Source organism: Otolemur garnettii, unplaced genomic scaffold, assembly GCF_000181295.1.
Source record: "Otolemur garnettii isolate 467f Iridium unplaced genomic scaffold, OtoGar3 scaffold00008, whole genome shotgun sequence".
Classification (NCBI taxonomy): domain Eukaryota; kingdom Metazoa; phylum Chordata; class Mammalia; order Primates; family Galagidae; genus Otolemur; species Otolemur garnettii.
The window spans coordinates 7,862,632-7,877,623 of NW_003852403.1; the positions used below are offsets into that span (position 1 = coordinate 7,862,632).

Sequence of the window (14,992 nt, forward strand, 5' to 3'; positions counted from 1 at the left end):
CCTTAGCCAGTTGAGCTATAGGTGCCGAGCCTCCTTTGCAGTTCTTTTACATTCAGTTTAAGCATGAGAATCATGAGCAGGTTCCTGGACTCTCATTGGCCCATTATAATTCCCCACTGCTTTCTAAAGACTCAGGACAGAGATATTTCTCTAGATATTATACTGTCTACCCTGGGGGGACCAGAGAATTCAATGGTTGGAGGAGTGGCAAGGTCAGAGGGGTTGAGGCCAGGACCAGAGGATGAACTAGTGACTGAGGTGTGAGAGAGGGTCTGGAAACCGTCTTTCTCATGCTTCCCTTCCTTCCTTCCTTCTGACTGTTAGGGAAGATGACCTTGGCTGCAGTACTAAAGGCTGGCCCATGAGATGGCACACACTTGTGACACTAGGCTCTCATCACCTGAATATTGTCATTGGGTGGGAGATGGTTGTTCACATCCTTTGCTGTCCATTGGGACAAGGAACTGATGGTTATGATTTTTTTTGATCTTGCCAGAAAGGAAATCCTGTAGGGTTAGTGGCTGAGAGGCGTGTTTGAGTCCTCTGCTTACTAGCTTTGTGGCCTTAGGCAAGTTACCTGGCCTCTCTGAGCCTATATTTCTCCATCTAGAGCCATGATTTTTTTTTTTTTTGTTTGTTTGTTTGTTTTTTGGAGAAAGAGTTTCACTCTGTCATCCAGAGTAGTGCCATGGTATCATAGCTTACAGCAACCTCCAACTCTTGGGCTCAGAAGATTCTCTTGCCTCAGTTTTTCATTTTTAGTAGAGATTGGATCCTGCTCTTGCTCACGCTGGTCTTGAATTCATGAGCTTAAACAATTCCTCCCCACCTCCCAACCTCCTAGGGTATAAGGATTATAGGTATGAGCCACCACACCTTGCCTAGAGCAGTGATTTTTCAACTGGTGTACTGCAGCATAACGTTGAGCTGTGAGAGGATCTTAGGTGTCCCACAAATATTTTTAAAGACCATTAATTAAATTATTTTTGGAGGATGTTCAAAGTACAGTAAGTATATTCTGTAACTATAGGCTCAAGTATGCCATGAGATGAAAAAGGTTGAAAAACACTGATCAAGAGGATGAGATGAAACTAGTTCTTGTTTTGTAGGGTTATTTGGAGGAGTCAGTAAAATAAGTTATATAAATAGTGCCTTTCTTGTGGCAATTATTCAGTAAATGTTACTTGATAATTAGAAGTCAAGAACACCGTTTAAGAACAGGGCTGAGTGTGGTGGCTCATTCCTGTAATCCCAGCACTGTGGGATGCTGAGGCTGGTGGATTGACTGAGTTTAAGAGATTGAGACCAGACTGTGCAAGAGTGACATCTCCCTCTCTACTAAAAACAGAAAACCTAGCCAGGTATGATGGCACACACATGTAGTCCAAGCTACTTGGGAGGCTGAGGCAAGAGGATCTCTTGAGCCCAAGAGTTTGAGGTTCCTTGAGTTATGGTGCTACAGCACTCTACCCAGGGTGACAGAGTGAGACTGCGTCTCAGAAAAAAAGAGTGTGAGGCATAATTTGTAAGGTGCCTAGTATACATTGAAGGCTCTCCCTAATGCTTTCTGACTTTTTTCTATCAGTCTCCTATCCAGGGAAGTTCGGGGGTGGGAGTCAGAAGGGCTGTGTGTCTGTCTTAACCTTCACCATTAGCAACCTGGGCACATTTAGTTGTGTTCTGTCTCTTCACTTGGGTGGTTGGCTGTACTCCCACCTCACTACCCACTCTTCCTCGCTCTTCTTGGTTGGTTTCTTTTCTCACCCTCAGCTCCCGAATGCTCAGGGTCATTCCTTGGATCTCTCTGCTGCTCTTCTTATTCATACTCCCTCTTTGGGTGATGCCATAAAGTCTTGTTGCTTTAAATACTCAGCATATGCTGCCACTTCTCGGGTTATATCTCTGGCTGCTGCCTGGTCCCTGAACCTCAGACCTGTATACCCAGCTGCCTGCTTGCCCCCTCCCTTGGGTGTCTATAGGCACTACTCACATAAACAAATGTGAATTTAGGGTACCTTGTCTCCCCTGTCCATCCATTCCTTCTGTAGGCTTTCCTATCTCGGCAAAGGACCAGCTCCCAGGCCAAGAACCTTGAGTTCTTGACTTTTCTTTATCCCTCCCCTCCTTTTTTTGAGACAGAGTCTCAATATGTCGCCCCCGGTAGATTGCTCTGGTGTCACAGCTCACAGCAACCTCCAACTCTTTGGCTTAAGCGATTCTCTTGCCTCAGCCTCCCAAGTAGCTAGGACTACAGGTGCCTGCCACAATGCTTGGCTATTTTTTGGTTGTAGTCGTCATTGTTGTTTGGTAGGCCTGGGCCGGATTCAAACTCACCAGCCTCGGTGAATGTGGCTAGTGCCCTGGCCACTGACCTATAGGCACCAAGTTGACTTTTCTTTATTTCCTATTCCACGTTTAGTCTGTTATCACATCCTTTCAGCTCTATCTCCAAAATATCTCTCAAATCCAGCCACTTCTCACCAGCACCATTCTTTTTGTTTTGTTTTTTCTGTTTCACTTTGTTGCCCTTGGTAGAGTACCATGGCGTCACAGCTCACAGCAACCTCCAACTCTTGGGCTTAGGCGATTCTCTTGCCTCGGCCTCCCAAGAAGCTGGGACTACAGGTACCCACCACAACACCCTGCTATTGTTTGTTGCAGTTTGGCTGGGGCTGAGTTTGAATCCACCACCCTCTGTATATGGGGCCTGTGCCCTACCCCCACTGAGCCACAGGCGCCGTCCACCAGCACCATTCTTGTCAGCCAGATTCAAGCCACCAGCATTGCTCCCTAGATTATTGCACTTGCTGTCTGATGGTTTCCCTGCTTTTTGCGGGGAAATGTGAGTCAGACCATGTTTCTCCTCTATTCAGAACCTTCCAAAGGTTTCCCATTTCACTCGGAGTGAAGCCCAGCATCCTCTATGTGGCCTATAACATCCTGCCTGGACTAGCTTGCTGCCCCTTTGACCTCATCGGCATCTTCTGTTAGGCCACTCCAGCCAGACCATCCAGGCCTTCTTACCCGGGCTGGCCCTGGGCCTTTGCACCTGCTGTTTCCCTGCCTGGAACCATTTTCCTCTAGCACTCTGCACTTCCTTCAGGGCTCTGCTTAGATGTGATCTTTTCAGAGGCTCAGCCCTGACCACTGTATCACAGCAGGCATTTTTCAGTGCTATCCCAGGCTCCCCCCCCCCCCCCCCCCGCCTTCCTCTGCTGTATTTTTCCTCATGGTGCTTTTTACCCGATACGGTTTATATTTGTTTATTTCTTCCCTGCCCCCATTCACATGAGCCTCCAGAAGGGCAGAGATTTGTCCTTCATGTTCTCTGCTACATCTCTAATACTTCCTAGCTCAGCTCTTTCTAAGCATTTGGTGCGTGTGGGTCCTGTGTTTCCTGGGGACAGACATGGCCACCAAGGAGTGGCACCTTGTGCTGAGTACCATTCATTGCCCAATCTTTCTTGACATTGGCTGACTGATGCCTATGCGTAGGTGGTAGTGAGGACTGGATGAGAAAGTAGGTGCAGGCCTGATGTGGTGCCAGGCACGCAGTGAGCACTCTGGTTTGTTCTGTGTGCATCAGAGAACAGGAGGTCTATAAGGCAGGCTGGGGCTGGCTTGGAAGTGACCATGGCCAGTTAGAATGGGGGGTAGAGAGAGAGGAGTCCTCCTTATCCGACAGAGGAAGAAAGCAGAGACATAGGGCTTTATTTAGATACTGAGCAGGGACACCTATGGTTGGGTTCAAGGGGGACATGTTGGCTCCCAAGGAGGTGGTAACAGGAGGCACACAGGGTACCCATGGAGAGCTCTACACCGGGCAGACGTTCCAGAAATTGACAGAACGCTGGGTGACTGTCTGCCAGGTCCAGTTTGTAGTCACCTGCAGAATGTGTACACTGTGGAGGCTCCTCCATGCCTGTCTTGCACAGGAGCCTGCCACGAGGGAAATAGTAGTGAGAGTCTGATTGCCAGCCATGTGCTTGTGTGTGCTTGGCTCTGTTCTGCAGGCTTTACCTCTTTGCTCTGAGTCCTCCTCACCTATAATCTTTCTATTTTATAAATGAGGAAATGAGAACATGTGAGCAACTTGCTCAAGATTGCACAGCTGGTAAGTGGCAGGCCTGTGACAGGTGGTACAAATGCCCCAGGTCATTGGAGGACAGCCTGCTCTGCAAGATGGGTGGTCTAGTGCAGGGGGGAGAGAGCCTCTTCTCCATTTACTACCAGGTGGAAATTGAGTCCTGATGGAACCCCAGGCCAGAACACAGAGGAGCCAGTGGTGTTGGGTGCCTTTCAGAGAGCTGTTTCCTGCCTGTTGTGCCTTTTGTAGCTTATCACAAGTTTATTCCAGGGCAGACGTGACCCTGAGGGGATGTCCAACTAGAGCATAAAGGAGATTTGGCTGTCCCTTGGGTGTGTGCACTGCTCAGATTTCCCGCCCCGTCCCAGTCTGGCCTGTCTGCCAGGGCAGAGGCTCTACAGCCAGCCTATCGACTCCTGCTGTGTTCTTCATCTGCCAGGTGCTGCCCAGGCTTGGCTGTGTTCTCTGATAACAGACATGTCCCCCTATCAGAGCATTTAATAGGAGACTCTTGAAGCCTGTCCCACCCTCCTCCGCCACCTTACAGGGCATAAGTGACAAGCTCAGCTCCTTCTCGATGAGCCCCCCAGACCCTGCTGCTCAGGCCATCTGCCTTCCTGGTGCAAACCTGTCTCCTAGGAGTGACGGCAGGAAGCAGGGTTTGTTTTTAGTGATGGAAAGCCAGAACTGAGAAGTGTGCCCACCTGGCACTGGCTTGATGGCCCCAGGTCCCCCCAGTGCTCTCCCTCCCTCCTTGCTCCCAGCTTCCAAGCTGGAGTTTGGCAGCTATAAAAGGGAGCAGAACAAAGAGGGTGGCTTTTATCAGACGCACACTTTGTGCTCTTCCTAAAGCCTCTGGGAACCTCTGCTTTGCTGATGAGGGGAAGCAAGCTTTCTGACTACAGACTCTTTCTCTTGTGGAAATTCAACAGACTCCCATGATTTCTTCTTCATGTGCCAGTTAAACAATAACAACATCAAAAGTTCCAGTCTAGTGGTTAGTGAGAGTCTTCTTGTCTTTAATGGTACTGAGTGATTAATTCTAGGAGTGTGGGTATTGTCTCCCCCACCCCATATTTCTGCTTTGGGACATTTTGGTGGGGGAGGGAGGGGAATCACAGATGGCAAAATTGACATCTGAGAGTTTTCTCAGGTTCAGGTCCTTGAGTTTGTTATTTTATAAATGATCACAAGAGTCCAGCATGGATGGACATAGAGCCCAGCAGGGGTCTTGCCCCTCCTTAGTGCTACCCCAGGCACACCTCTGAGGTTTGCTCTCCAACTGTTAGGGCAACAGCCCCCCTTCACTTTTTAAAGATGGATTAGCAGTCCTTATAACATCCAGAAATAGGGGGAAATAAGCATCATTCCTATTAAATTTTAACACAAGGAAGATGCTTGTTCTAAAACTTTGTGGAGAACACTATGGTACGATCTCAGTTGGAGAAAGTGAACATTAAGTCTTGGCTTATAAACCTGATACTTTGGGGTGGGTCATGTACACTAGGATAGACCTTTTGCTGACACCAAAGATTACAGCAGATACCTACCACCCTGTGCATGTTGGAAAAGTGGGACTTTCCCACCGTGAGGAGGTTAGGAGGGCATGTGAAGCAGGACTTCCTTGACCAGCATGCCCCTGGCTATGGCTGTTCCATCCCAGGTCTGCAGTTGCCACACAGCTCCCTGAAATGCTGGGGCTTGTCAGCCTCCAAGGTTGAGTTTCACTGTCCACAGCCTTGAGCTATGCTTTTAAAGGGAGGAGGCTGAGCCCACCCTGAAGACAGCTCTGCCAGAGGGCTTCATAGCAGCCAAAGGGCAGCATCCCTCTGCTGCCCTCGAGCCTCCGAGGAGGTCCCCAGAGCAGAGAAGACGGGCTCTTCAAGAGGTGGTTTTCCCACCTCCTTCCTCAACTTTGCAGCTCACAGAATTGAGTGGCTCTCAAGTGAGGGTGGGCTCACACTCTGGGACCTACCTCTGTACTTAGCATGGGTGTGAGTTTGGGGTGGGAGCCATGAAGTCCCCAGTTTCTCTTATCTTTTTTCCCACTTTAGTCACCACACCTGGCTCAGCTCAGTACCTATTGTGTATCCTCTCAGTTTGGAAAGATGGCTTCCAGGGGAATCTCTGCTGGGGGCCCTGAGTGGAGCCAGCCCTGCTCCCAAGACTTCTCACTTGCACAGGGAGGTGGGTTCTGTCTGTTGTCTCCTTCAAGGTGATCTGACTTCTCATGTGTTTATCCAAGGCCACCCTCCTACAGAGCCAGCTGCTCTCCTCCATGAAATCTTCCCTCACTGCTCTTCCAGCTTTAGAGCCAGGCAGCAGTATTGTGTGTAGCGATTGAGAGTACTTGAGAGTACAGGCTCCGGGTAGACTGGGTTTGTATCCTGTCTGCTCCCTTAGTAGGAGCTCTAGGTCCTTATGCAAAATACTTCATTATCCTAACTCTCAGTTTCTTCCTCTGTGAAGAGGGCCTAATAACCACCTCTGGGTTGTTATGAAAATTAACAGAGACAGTACATGCAGAGTGCTTAGCATGGACAGTCCCAACACTTAGCTCAGTACCCACTGGCCTCTGTTGTTACTGTCAGAGAGCACCGAACCATCCAGCACTTTATGCCTTGTGACCTCATCACCCTAGTGCAGCTTTCCGTTTCAGTAATTGAGGAATTGAGATCAGTGGGGCTGGAAGGGCCCTGTGCAGGTTTGGGCTGACCTTGGTGACAGCAGCTACACAGAGTGCTGGTCATGCCAGGTACCACCATTTCAGGCACTATTCATACACAGGTGGAATGTGCCTTATCCGAAGTGCTTGGGACCTGAGTGTTTTAGATTTCAGATGTTTCTGGATTTTGGAATATTTACATATACATCTACATATACATAATTAGGTGCTTTGAGGAGAGGCTCCAAGCCTACATGTGAAAATTTATGTTTCACATACACTGTATATATGTAACCTGAAGGTAATTTTGTTTTTCCCATGGGGACACCGAATAAACTGTGTTTTGAGCCTGTGCTTCGATGTTGATTCACACTTGAAGTCAGCTGTGGAATTTTCCACTTACGGTGTCATGTTGGTATGCTAGAAGTTTTGGATTTTAGACCATTCTGGATTTCAGGTTTAAGGATTAGGGATATTCAATCTGTATTACCTCAGCTGATCCTCAAACAGATCTATGAGGTGAGCACTCTTATCATCCCATTTTACAGATAACCATATGAAAGCACAGACTGAGTAACTTACCTAAGGCACACAGCTGGTAAGGCGCAGGAGTTGGGAGTTGACCCCAAGCAGGTGTGCCTGGGTGTCTGTGTGGTACTCACCGTGTTTCAGTTGGCCTCGCCTCAGAGGGGGGAACGTACCTTTCCAAAGCCTCATTGTATTGAGTGGCCTTTAGGACTCCTGAGCCCCTGGCTTGCCTTCTTTCTCCCAAACCTAGTCCAGTGCCATGCTGGGCTCAGGGCACATGTCAGTGAACTCAAGGACCTGTCCAAGTCCAGGAGTGATCAGTGCCCTCAGTCATCCTGCATTCGGCTTTGGTTCCACAGGTGTGAGCAGAGGAGGGTAGCAGGGTGGGGCAGGTGCCCCGGAAGTGACTGTTCTCTTGGGGTCATGGCAATACCTCCTGCTCTGTCTTTGGGGACCCCGGAGTCCTAGGGAATAGCAGCTTTTCTCCCCCTCTACCTTCCCTGGTGATTGAAGTGTGTGTATGTGGGGGTATGCTAGACTCTCTATCACCTTAGGTGACCCAGGTCAGCTCTCAGCCTTTCTTCCCAGTGCCTGGGCTCTTCTGGAGAGCAGGGAGAACTCCATGCTGGTTCAAGGCTAGAACAAGCTCTTTCAGCAACCACTGGTTTCACAGGGAAAAAGCATGAGTCACCAGGGCCTTTACAATCTCCTGGTAAAAGGAAGGGATGTGTAAGGGGACTCATTCCCATGTCTTGGGTCCTAGTGGCCTGTGGGAGGGGGTTTGGGAAGCCTGGGGTGTTTCGTTATTGCTCCGGTGATTTTACTGGAAGTTCTTTTGAAGCGGTCTCCATGACCCAGCGTCTCTGAGTCAGAGTAAACAGAATTAGCAGGGGCTGGGCTGTTGGAGAGAACACAAGACAATGCCCATTGCCTGGGCCAGTCCCAGAGGGCCACCAGGCTGGCTGTGTCCCAGAACCTTCATACCACCTCTTCTGGGGCTTCTGCTGCAGCTTCTATTTGCATCCCACCTGGTGACTCCAGATTCTGTAGAGCCCGGACCACATGCCCCCAAAGGCCAGTTAAAAATGTAGAATCTCAGGCTGCTCCCCATGTCTACTGCATAAGAGCCTAAACTTTGATCACATCCCCCTGTAAGTACTGGGACAGAAAGAATCCCCTGATATCAGCTTCTGGTCCAAGCTCCCCTTTGCTGAATGTATTTCCATATCATCTGTTACTGGGTGCTTTCAGCACCTTGCACCAGCTACACCTTCCTTGAGTAGCTCGTGTGTGTGTGTGTGTGTGTGTGTGTGTGTGTGTGTGTGTAGGGGAGCCAACCTGATTCTATGGTCTGAGGTAGCTTTGGCCTTTCTGTGAGGGGGACTGACGGTGGCCCAACTCAGGTTTTTGAGCTGTCTTAAGTTTGGGGGCAGGTGGGGTGGAGGTGTCTTCAGGGGAAGCCGGGGAAATTGTCCCCCTCTCCTGGATTGGCCCCTGGCAGAGAGTGAGGGACCACACGGAGCATCACAATGTGCTCTGTTGAGATGGGACTCCTGTTGGCATCTGAATTGGATTGTCAGAGGTAGATGACGCCTGACACTTCAGCCCCATGGAAGCCATTGGCTTTGAAAGGATACCATGTGACTTTGAGAGAGAGTGAGTGATTCCTTTTGCCTTTTCCTGGCAGTCCTGACCACACAGGGGCCTCTAAGACAACAATAGCTGCAGAGACAAAGCCATGACTGAGACAGTGTCGTCTTTGGGCCTCTGCCCCCCCTTAATGACGTCTGAGGCTCTGGGAACATTGTAGAAACTGGGTCCTGTCCAATTTTAATCACTACCCCCCCTCCACAATCTCCTAGGAGCCCTGCCAGCTCACTGGGGTGGGGGCGGGGTGATGCCCAGAGATGCTTATAAAGATGTCATGCTGCCCTGGGTCAGGCCCCATTTGGGACTCTGGGGACAGAAGGGAGCAGCATGTGTTGGTTGGCCAGTGGACTCCCCCAGCCAGGGAGGGAGATAGGCAGAGAGAGAGAAGGGTGTCTGCCAAGCTTAATTAACAGTGGGAACTCGCTACGGGGGAGGAGAGAGACGATTTGAAGAGAAGGGGTGGTTTACTGGAAGATGGGGCACTGCTGATGCCAGCAGTGAGGAAGAAGCAAGCCTCGACTGCACGGCCCGCCAGTATCATAAGCCAGGTTGGACCAAGCACAGAGATTTCTGGAGGTGTGAGTGGGAGGGTTTATTTGTGCCTGCTTTCCTGAGTAGGCGTCTTTCAAAAACAATCTACCAACATACCAGCCGGCTAGCCTTCCTTGCCCCCATAAAGGGAAAAAATAATGTTTAGAAAAGGCGGTTAGGTCTAGAAAATAGGCATTGCGTGGGTTCTTTGAAGTTATCAGTGGATTGCCTGAATTGTGTCTGACTTTATTTCACAGATTTGGAAGTAGCACTGAACATGGGTGACATGGCAAGAGAGATGATTTGAAAAATTTATAATGTTCATTATTTTTTGAGACAAAAAATCGTGGAGGTATTGATGCATGGCAAAACTAATAGGGTTGAACTTTATGGCTTATTTTTTTTTAGTAGGGTCGTAGAAGTGCAGGGCTGAATGGGGTTTTCTGGTTCCATCACCTTTCCAGCATACAGACTTTCCCTGTGACATCCGTGCCAGTGAGTGCCTGGCCTCCTGCACTTCCCCCATTCCCTAGGCTTTTCAGACTGAGTGCTGACTGTGGCTGTCCTGATCCTAAACTGTTTAGAGCCCCAGCTTTCTCCAGCACCTCTCTTCAGCCCCCAATTTGCTGCTGGAGGTGGTGGAGAACCAGTCTAATCCCTTCTGACAGTCCTTTTGGAACACAAGAGACTGACCCACCACCATCCTGGTTCTTGCCATTTCCATAGTCCCTTTTTGCTTTTTTTCTGTTTTTTCTTTCTCCCTTCATCCTTTTTTCTGGCATGGCTGCTAGCTCTCCTGTATGCCTTTATACCAAGGCTAGCTATCCTCTGTTCTCCCTGTGTGGTCCTAACCCCAGCAAAGTCTCCCCTTCCCCTGGGGTCTCTCCTGTCCCCCAGCTGGCTTCCTTCTTCTCCCCTGTTTACTTGCTGTCTCTTTATCTCTTTTCTTTCCCTTCTGAAGGTAGGTATAGGGTGGTTAGGCAAAAGTGGAGATGGGAGAGAATTGCTTAAATTTGACCCTCACATTTCTGGTTCAGGAACCTAAGATCTCGTGAGTTCTTCACCAGTGCCTGACACCAGAGCCCAAACTTTTGTCAAAGCATTTATTGCAAAAATCCTATCTCCAGGTCACCTGCTGGGTCTAGGACATACATATAGTTCTTTCAGGTCTAATAACAAAATATTGTATTTCCTCCCTTCCTCCTATTTTATTTGACTTGCCGTCTCTTTATGCTATTTGTTTCTACTCCCAAATTAACCTCTGAGTCAGATTGCCTTCCTTTTAATTTTATGTCACCTGTAGACTTGATAAGCAAAGCACACCTCTATCTGTTCATCAGTGGAAATATAATTGCTAAAATGGCATACGAGAGAGGACCTTATAAATAAGCTGCTGAGACCCCTGCATTTTACGAACCAAGAAACAGTTCCAAAAGACTGAAGTGACTTGCTTAGCACAACCCAACTACATATACCTAAGACAGAGCTAAGTTCAGAATGTGGGTGCTTGATCCAGGGGTTTTCCTGATACCACCAGGCAGATAACATGTGGTTTTGAAAATATTTTGAATTCAAACCAAACTGTGGTGGTTATATGTTCACAACCAGGAATTAACATTGTGTACCAAAAACAAAAGCAACAATAACAACAAAAACTCCCCGAAGCACATGCTACTCCTTGGCTTTGCTGACAGTATAATTACTCATAATTTTATGAGCAACTTTTAATAAGTGGGTAAGCCCTGATTAAATTATTAAGGACAGAGCTTAGATAGAGTTAGAACTGGAGAGCAGAACAATCAGGAAAAGAACAAGTAGTTCAGGTGGTGTTTAATTTATGCTCTTTTACCCTCTGCATGGAAGCCAGAAGTATATTGATAAAAATCTGTAGGAAATCCCCACACTCCATTTTAACCTGGGCCGTGTGGCTCCCTCACTAAGCCTCTCCCCAGGTGTCCCAACAAGAAGTCATTTGACTGACTCCCAGCGCCCCCCTGCCTGCTGGTCAGTCTCCAGCGCAGGAGGGTTCTGCAAAGCAGGGCCAGAGGCTGGGCAGAAACAAGGAGTCTAGGTCCTGCCGAGCACAGCTCCTCTGCTGGGACCCTTGTTGTGGATTTCTTGTCCCTGGGGCAGTATTGGCTCTCATGCACAGCCTGATGTGGACTGACCATCAACCAGTTTGACAGTGGCCCTTTGGTGTTAGTAATGTGGTCTCCCCTCTGTTCCCAGGCTCCACCTACAGCGTCCTGTCCACCATGCCCTCAGACTCAGAGAGCAGCAGCTCCCTCAGCAGCGTGGGTGAGTACTGCCTTCCAGGGAGTAAGGAGTCTGGGTGTGAGCTGGGATTCATGGGAGGGGGAATTGGCCCTCCTTGGTCAGTTTAATCCTGGTCTTAACTGACATTCACATTTCTGTTGATTGCATTCACATTTCCCTCATCATCAGCTAAAGTCTGTCTGTGGAGTTAGGAGGGAGGTAAGTGCTGGGAAGGCACATGTTTTGCCTATTTCTTTATTGTTCAGGGTGTAGGGGTTCTTGGTGACCTTGTTGTCTCCACCACCACCTCCCCACACCCCCACACCTCTACACCCCAAAGGCCTCCCAGCACTTCAGTGACTGCTACCCAGGAGATTTAAGCCATTTCGAGACTGAGCAGTGTGTTGCCTTGGGGACAGAAATTGGATGTGTTTCTATGAACATGGGTTCCAGAAGGCCTGTAAAGCGAGCGTCAGTTAGCTGAGGATAAGCAGGAAGATCACAGTAGTCTCTCACTCTTGCCACACCTGTGACGGACCCTTTCCAGGAAGGGAAGTCTCATGTCTGAGGTTCTAGCCAGCCAGGGACAGACCTGACCCAGGGTCAGTGCACTTCCTGTGTGGGGGAGGTGGGCTTGGGGTGTAGTGGTGATTGAGGCAGATGTGGCTCTATACTCAGATGCTGGGGGAGACAGTTAAACTAGTAATTACATAGGGAGGTCAGTGTGATGGGAGAGGCAGACAGGTGTTGGAAGAGGAGTTCTCTATTAGTTTTCTAAGGCTTCAGTGACAAAACAGCACAGACTAGGTGGCTTACACAATAGAAATCTGTTGTCTCATAGTTCTGGGGGACAGAAATTGAAGATTGAAATGCCAGCAAGCCCATGTTCTCTGAAGGAACTAGGGAAGGATCTGTTGCAGGCCTCTTTCCTAGCTTTGGGCTTTGTTGGCAGTCTTTGGTGCTCTGTGGCATGTAGAGGCATCACAGTGATCTCTGCCTTCATGTTCGCCTGATGTTCTCCTGTATGTGTCTATCTCCAAATTTCTCCTTTTAAAAAGGACACAGGTAATACTAGCTCAGGGGCTCACCTTATTCTAAGATGAGCTCATCTTAACTTGGTCATGTGTAAAGACCCTATTTCCAATTAAGGTTATGTTCACGATTATGGATTTGGACATCAACATCTTTTGGAGGGCCCCAGTTCACCCCATAACAGTGCAGTTTATTTTATTTAGGGCTCAGGGAGGACTCTGAGACTGTGATTCAGAGGTTGGAACAGTTTTGTATTGCTTTGTTCTGCCTGTTTCCCTGCTGTGGCACTCTCACTGAATGAGAGTTCAATGCATATGATATGGGGCAGTGGGGTCAGGAGAGGGGAAGGTTAGGCTTTTTTAATGTCTTGAACAAGGTGAGCCCCAAGCATACCCCCTCACCTGTCTTGCCCCCTCCCCTTTCTCAGGATCTGATAGCTATCAGATGCAGGCTTAAAGTTGTTACCCTTTCCAGGAGCAGGTGCATTCAAAAAGGAGTATTAGAGAGAGTTGTTGCTTAACCAACAGCAAGTATTGCTAATGGTGGAATTTCCAGCATAAGTAGGAAGGTATTTTTGTGTAACTGTTCCTCTGCATATTCTAGAAGAAGAGTCATATGGCCATGACCTACAATTGGTTCTGCTTGGTTCAGCTCTTGTAATGGTGGTGTCAACAGTGTTTCCAGATTTTTCTTGGGAGTCATAGCCAGGCAGAGGGCAGTGCTCTAATGCATTTCCTATGGCAGGCTTGGCCTGTCCTGTCTGTGCCCAGATCTTTAATGCTGAAATAACTGGTTGCATCCCTTCTGGTCAAGACCTCTTAAGTTCACAAGGAACTGAGTTGTGCTCTCACTCTTCTGCTCATCATTGACATTACATTTGTGTGCAAGTGTTAGGCAACACCTGTTCGCACTGCCTCAACCAGTGAAGAAATACTCTACCTTGCATGGTGGGCAGTATTGGGGTCAGCTGGGGATGTTGGGATGAAACTCTGCCCTCCTGTGTGGTGTCTTCCCCTAGGCACATGGCAGAGCACCTGTAAGCAGCAGTTGTGGCCATCATATTCAGACCTGACAGTGTCCAGGGCTGCAGCGTCCAATATGACACTGATCATTCCACCTCCAGTGACTCCAAATATGAGAGCCACTAGTACCTATCTAAATTTATATGAATCAAAGTGAAATTTCAAACTTCAGTTTCTTAGCCACATTAATCACATTTGTAGTGCTCTGTAGCCACCTGTGGCTAGTGGCAGCGAGGGCAGGCTTCTCTAATATCACCTTATAAGCATACAAACCTCTTCCAGAGTCCTTTGGCATGGATTTATCTCACTGACCACAGATGAGTTGCTTGTCCCTGCTCAAACTATCAGCTCACAAAACTTGGCCCCCATACCATGTAGGCACTCATTAGGGATGCAGGTTTCTAAGGCTCACTCATATTTGCCATGTCAGAAATGCTGAGGGTGGGGTCCAAAGTAAACAAATGGGCAAAACAGCCCTTCAGGTTTTAGGTAGGCTGGTCCTTTGGAATGTCTGGTGGGCTCACACGAGTCACTGAGGGTGGGATGATTGTGAGTTGAGCTACGGGACTACTCCAGCACCTGCCAGGGAGTTCCTCCCGGCTTACCCACCTGATAGCAGGGAGAGTGCTTTGCGGGAGGGGCGTCAGTAAGTTTGGGTAGGGACTACCCACTTCTGTGTGTTCGGTCTTTCTCCATGAACCAAAGGAAAGGCTAGAGCTGGGATTTTAGAACAAACTGTCACCTTCACTTTCCTCTTTTATCTCCCTAAAGGAAAAGAGGTGGGGAAAGAATGGCAAGTTATATAGTGTGTGGGAGAAAATCAGTAGGTGAAGCCTTTGGTCTGTAGACAGCATTTTCTCAGTGAGCAGTAGGTTCCTCAGGTGGTCTGTCCCACTTCCGATCTCCTTGTACTATTTGTCACATGCCTTTCTGTCAGTGGCTAGTGGCTTTTCTGAGGCCTCCTTAACGCCAGGTACCTGTTACCGTGCCTTCCTCCCAAACTACTCCATGTCAGGGGGACACAGTCTTTTTGGGCAGTCAATACTTGTTTTTCTCCATTCATGCTGACCTGATTTCTCTCAATTGGTCTTTAATTTCACATTGTGGATAACTGGGGAGGTTTTAAAGAGGAGAAGAGATATTCTTGGGCAGTGTTAATATAGTGAGCCTTAAATTCCATGTACATTGAAGCAGGAGAAGCTGTCCCCCTGGGTAAGAGTG

General features: G+C 48.6%; 1 protein-coding gene across 1 annotated transcript in view; it reads left to right on the plus strand.

The window, feature by feature from the left end:
• The window catches only part of DLG5 (discs large MAGUK scaffold protein 5), a 150,445-nt gene that overhangs the window by 41,768 nt on the left and 93,685 nt on the right, over window positions 1–14,992 (plus strand). Inside the window, exon 2 of the mRNA XM_003783744.3 lies at window positions 11,691–11,759. Coding sequence (XP_003783792.2) covers window positions 11,691–11,759 — 69 coding nt within the window. The remainder of the gene's footprint in view (window positions 1–11,690; window positions 11,760–14,992) is intronic.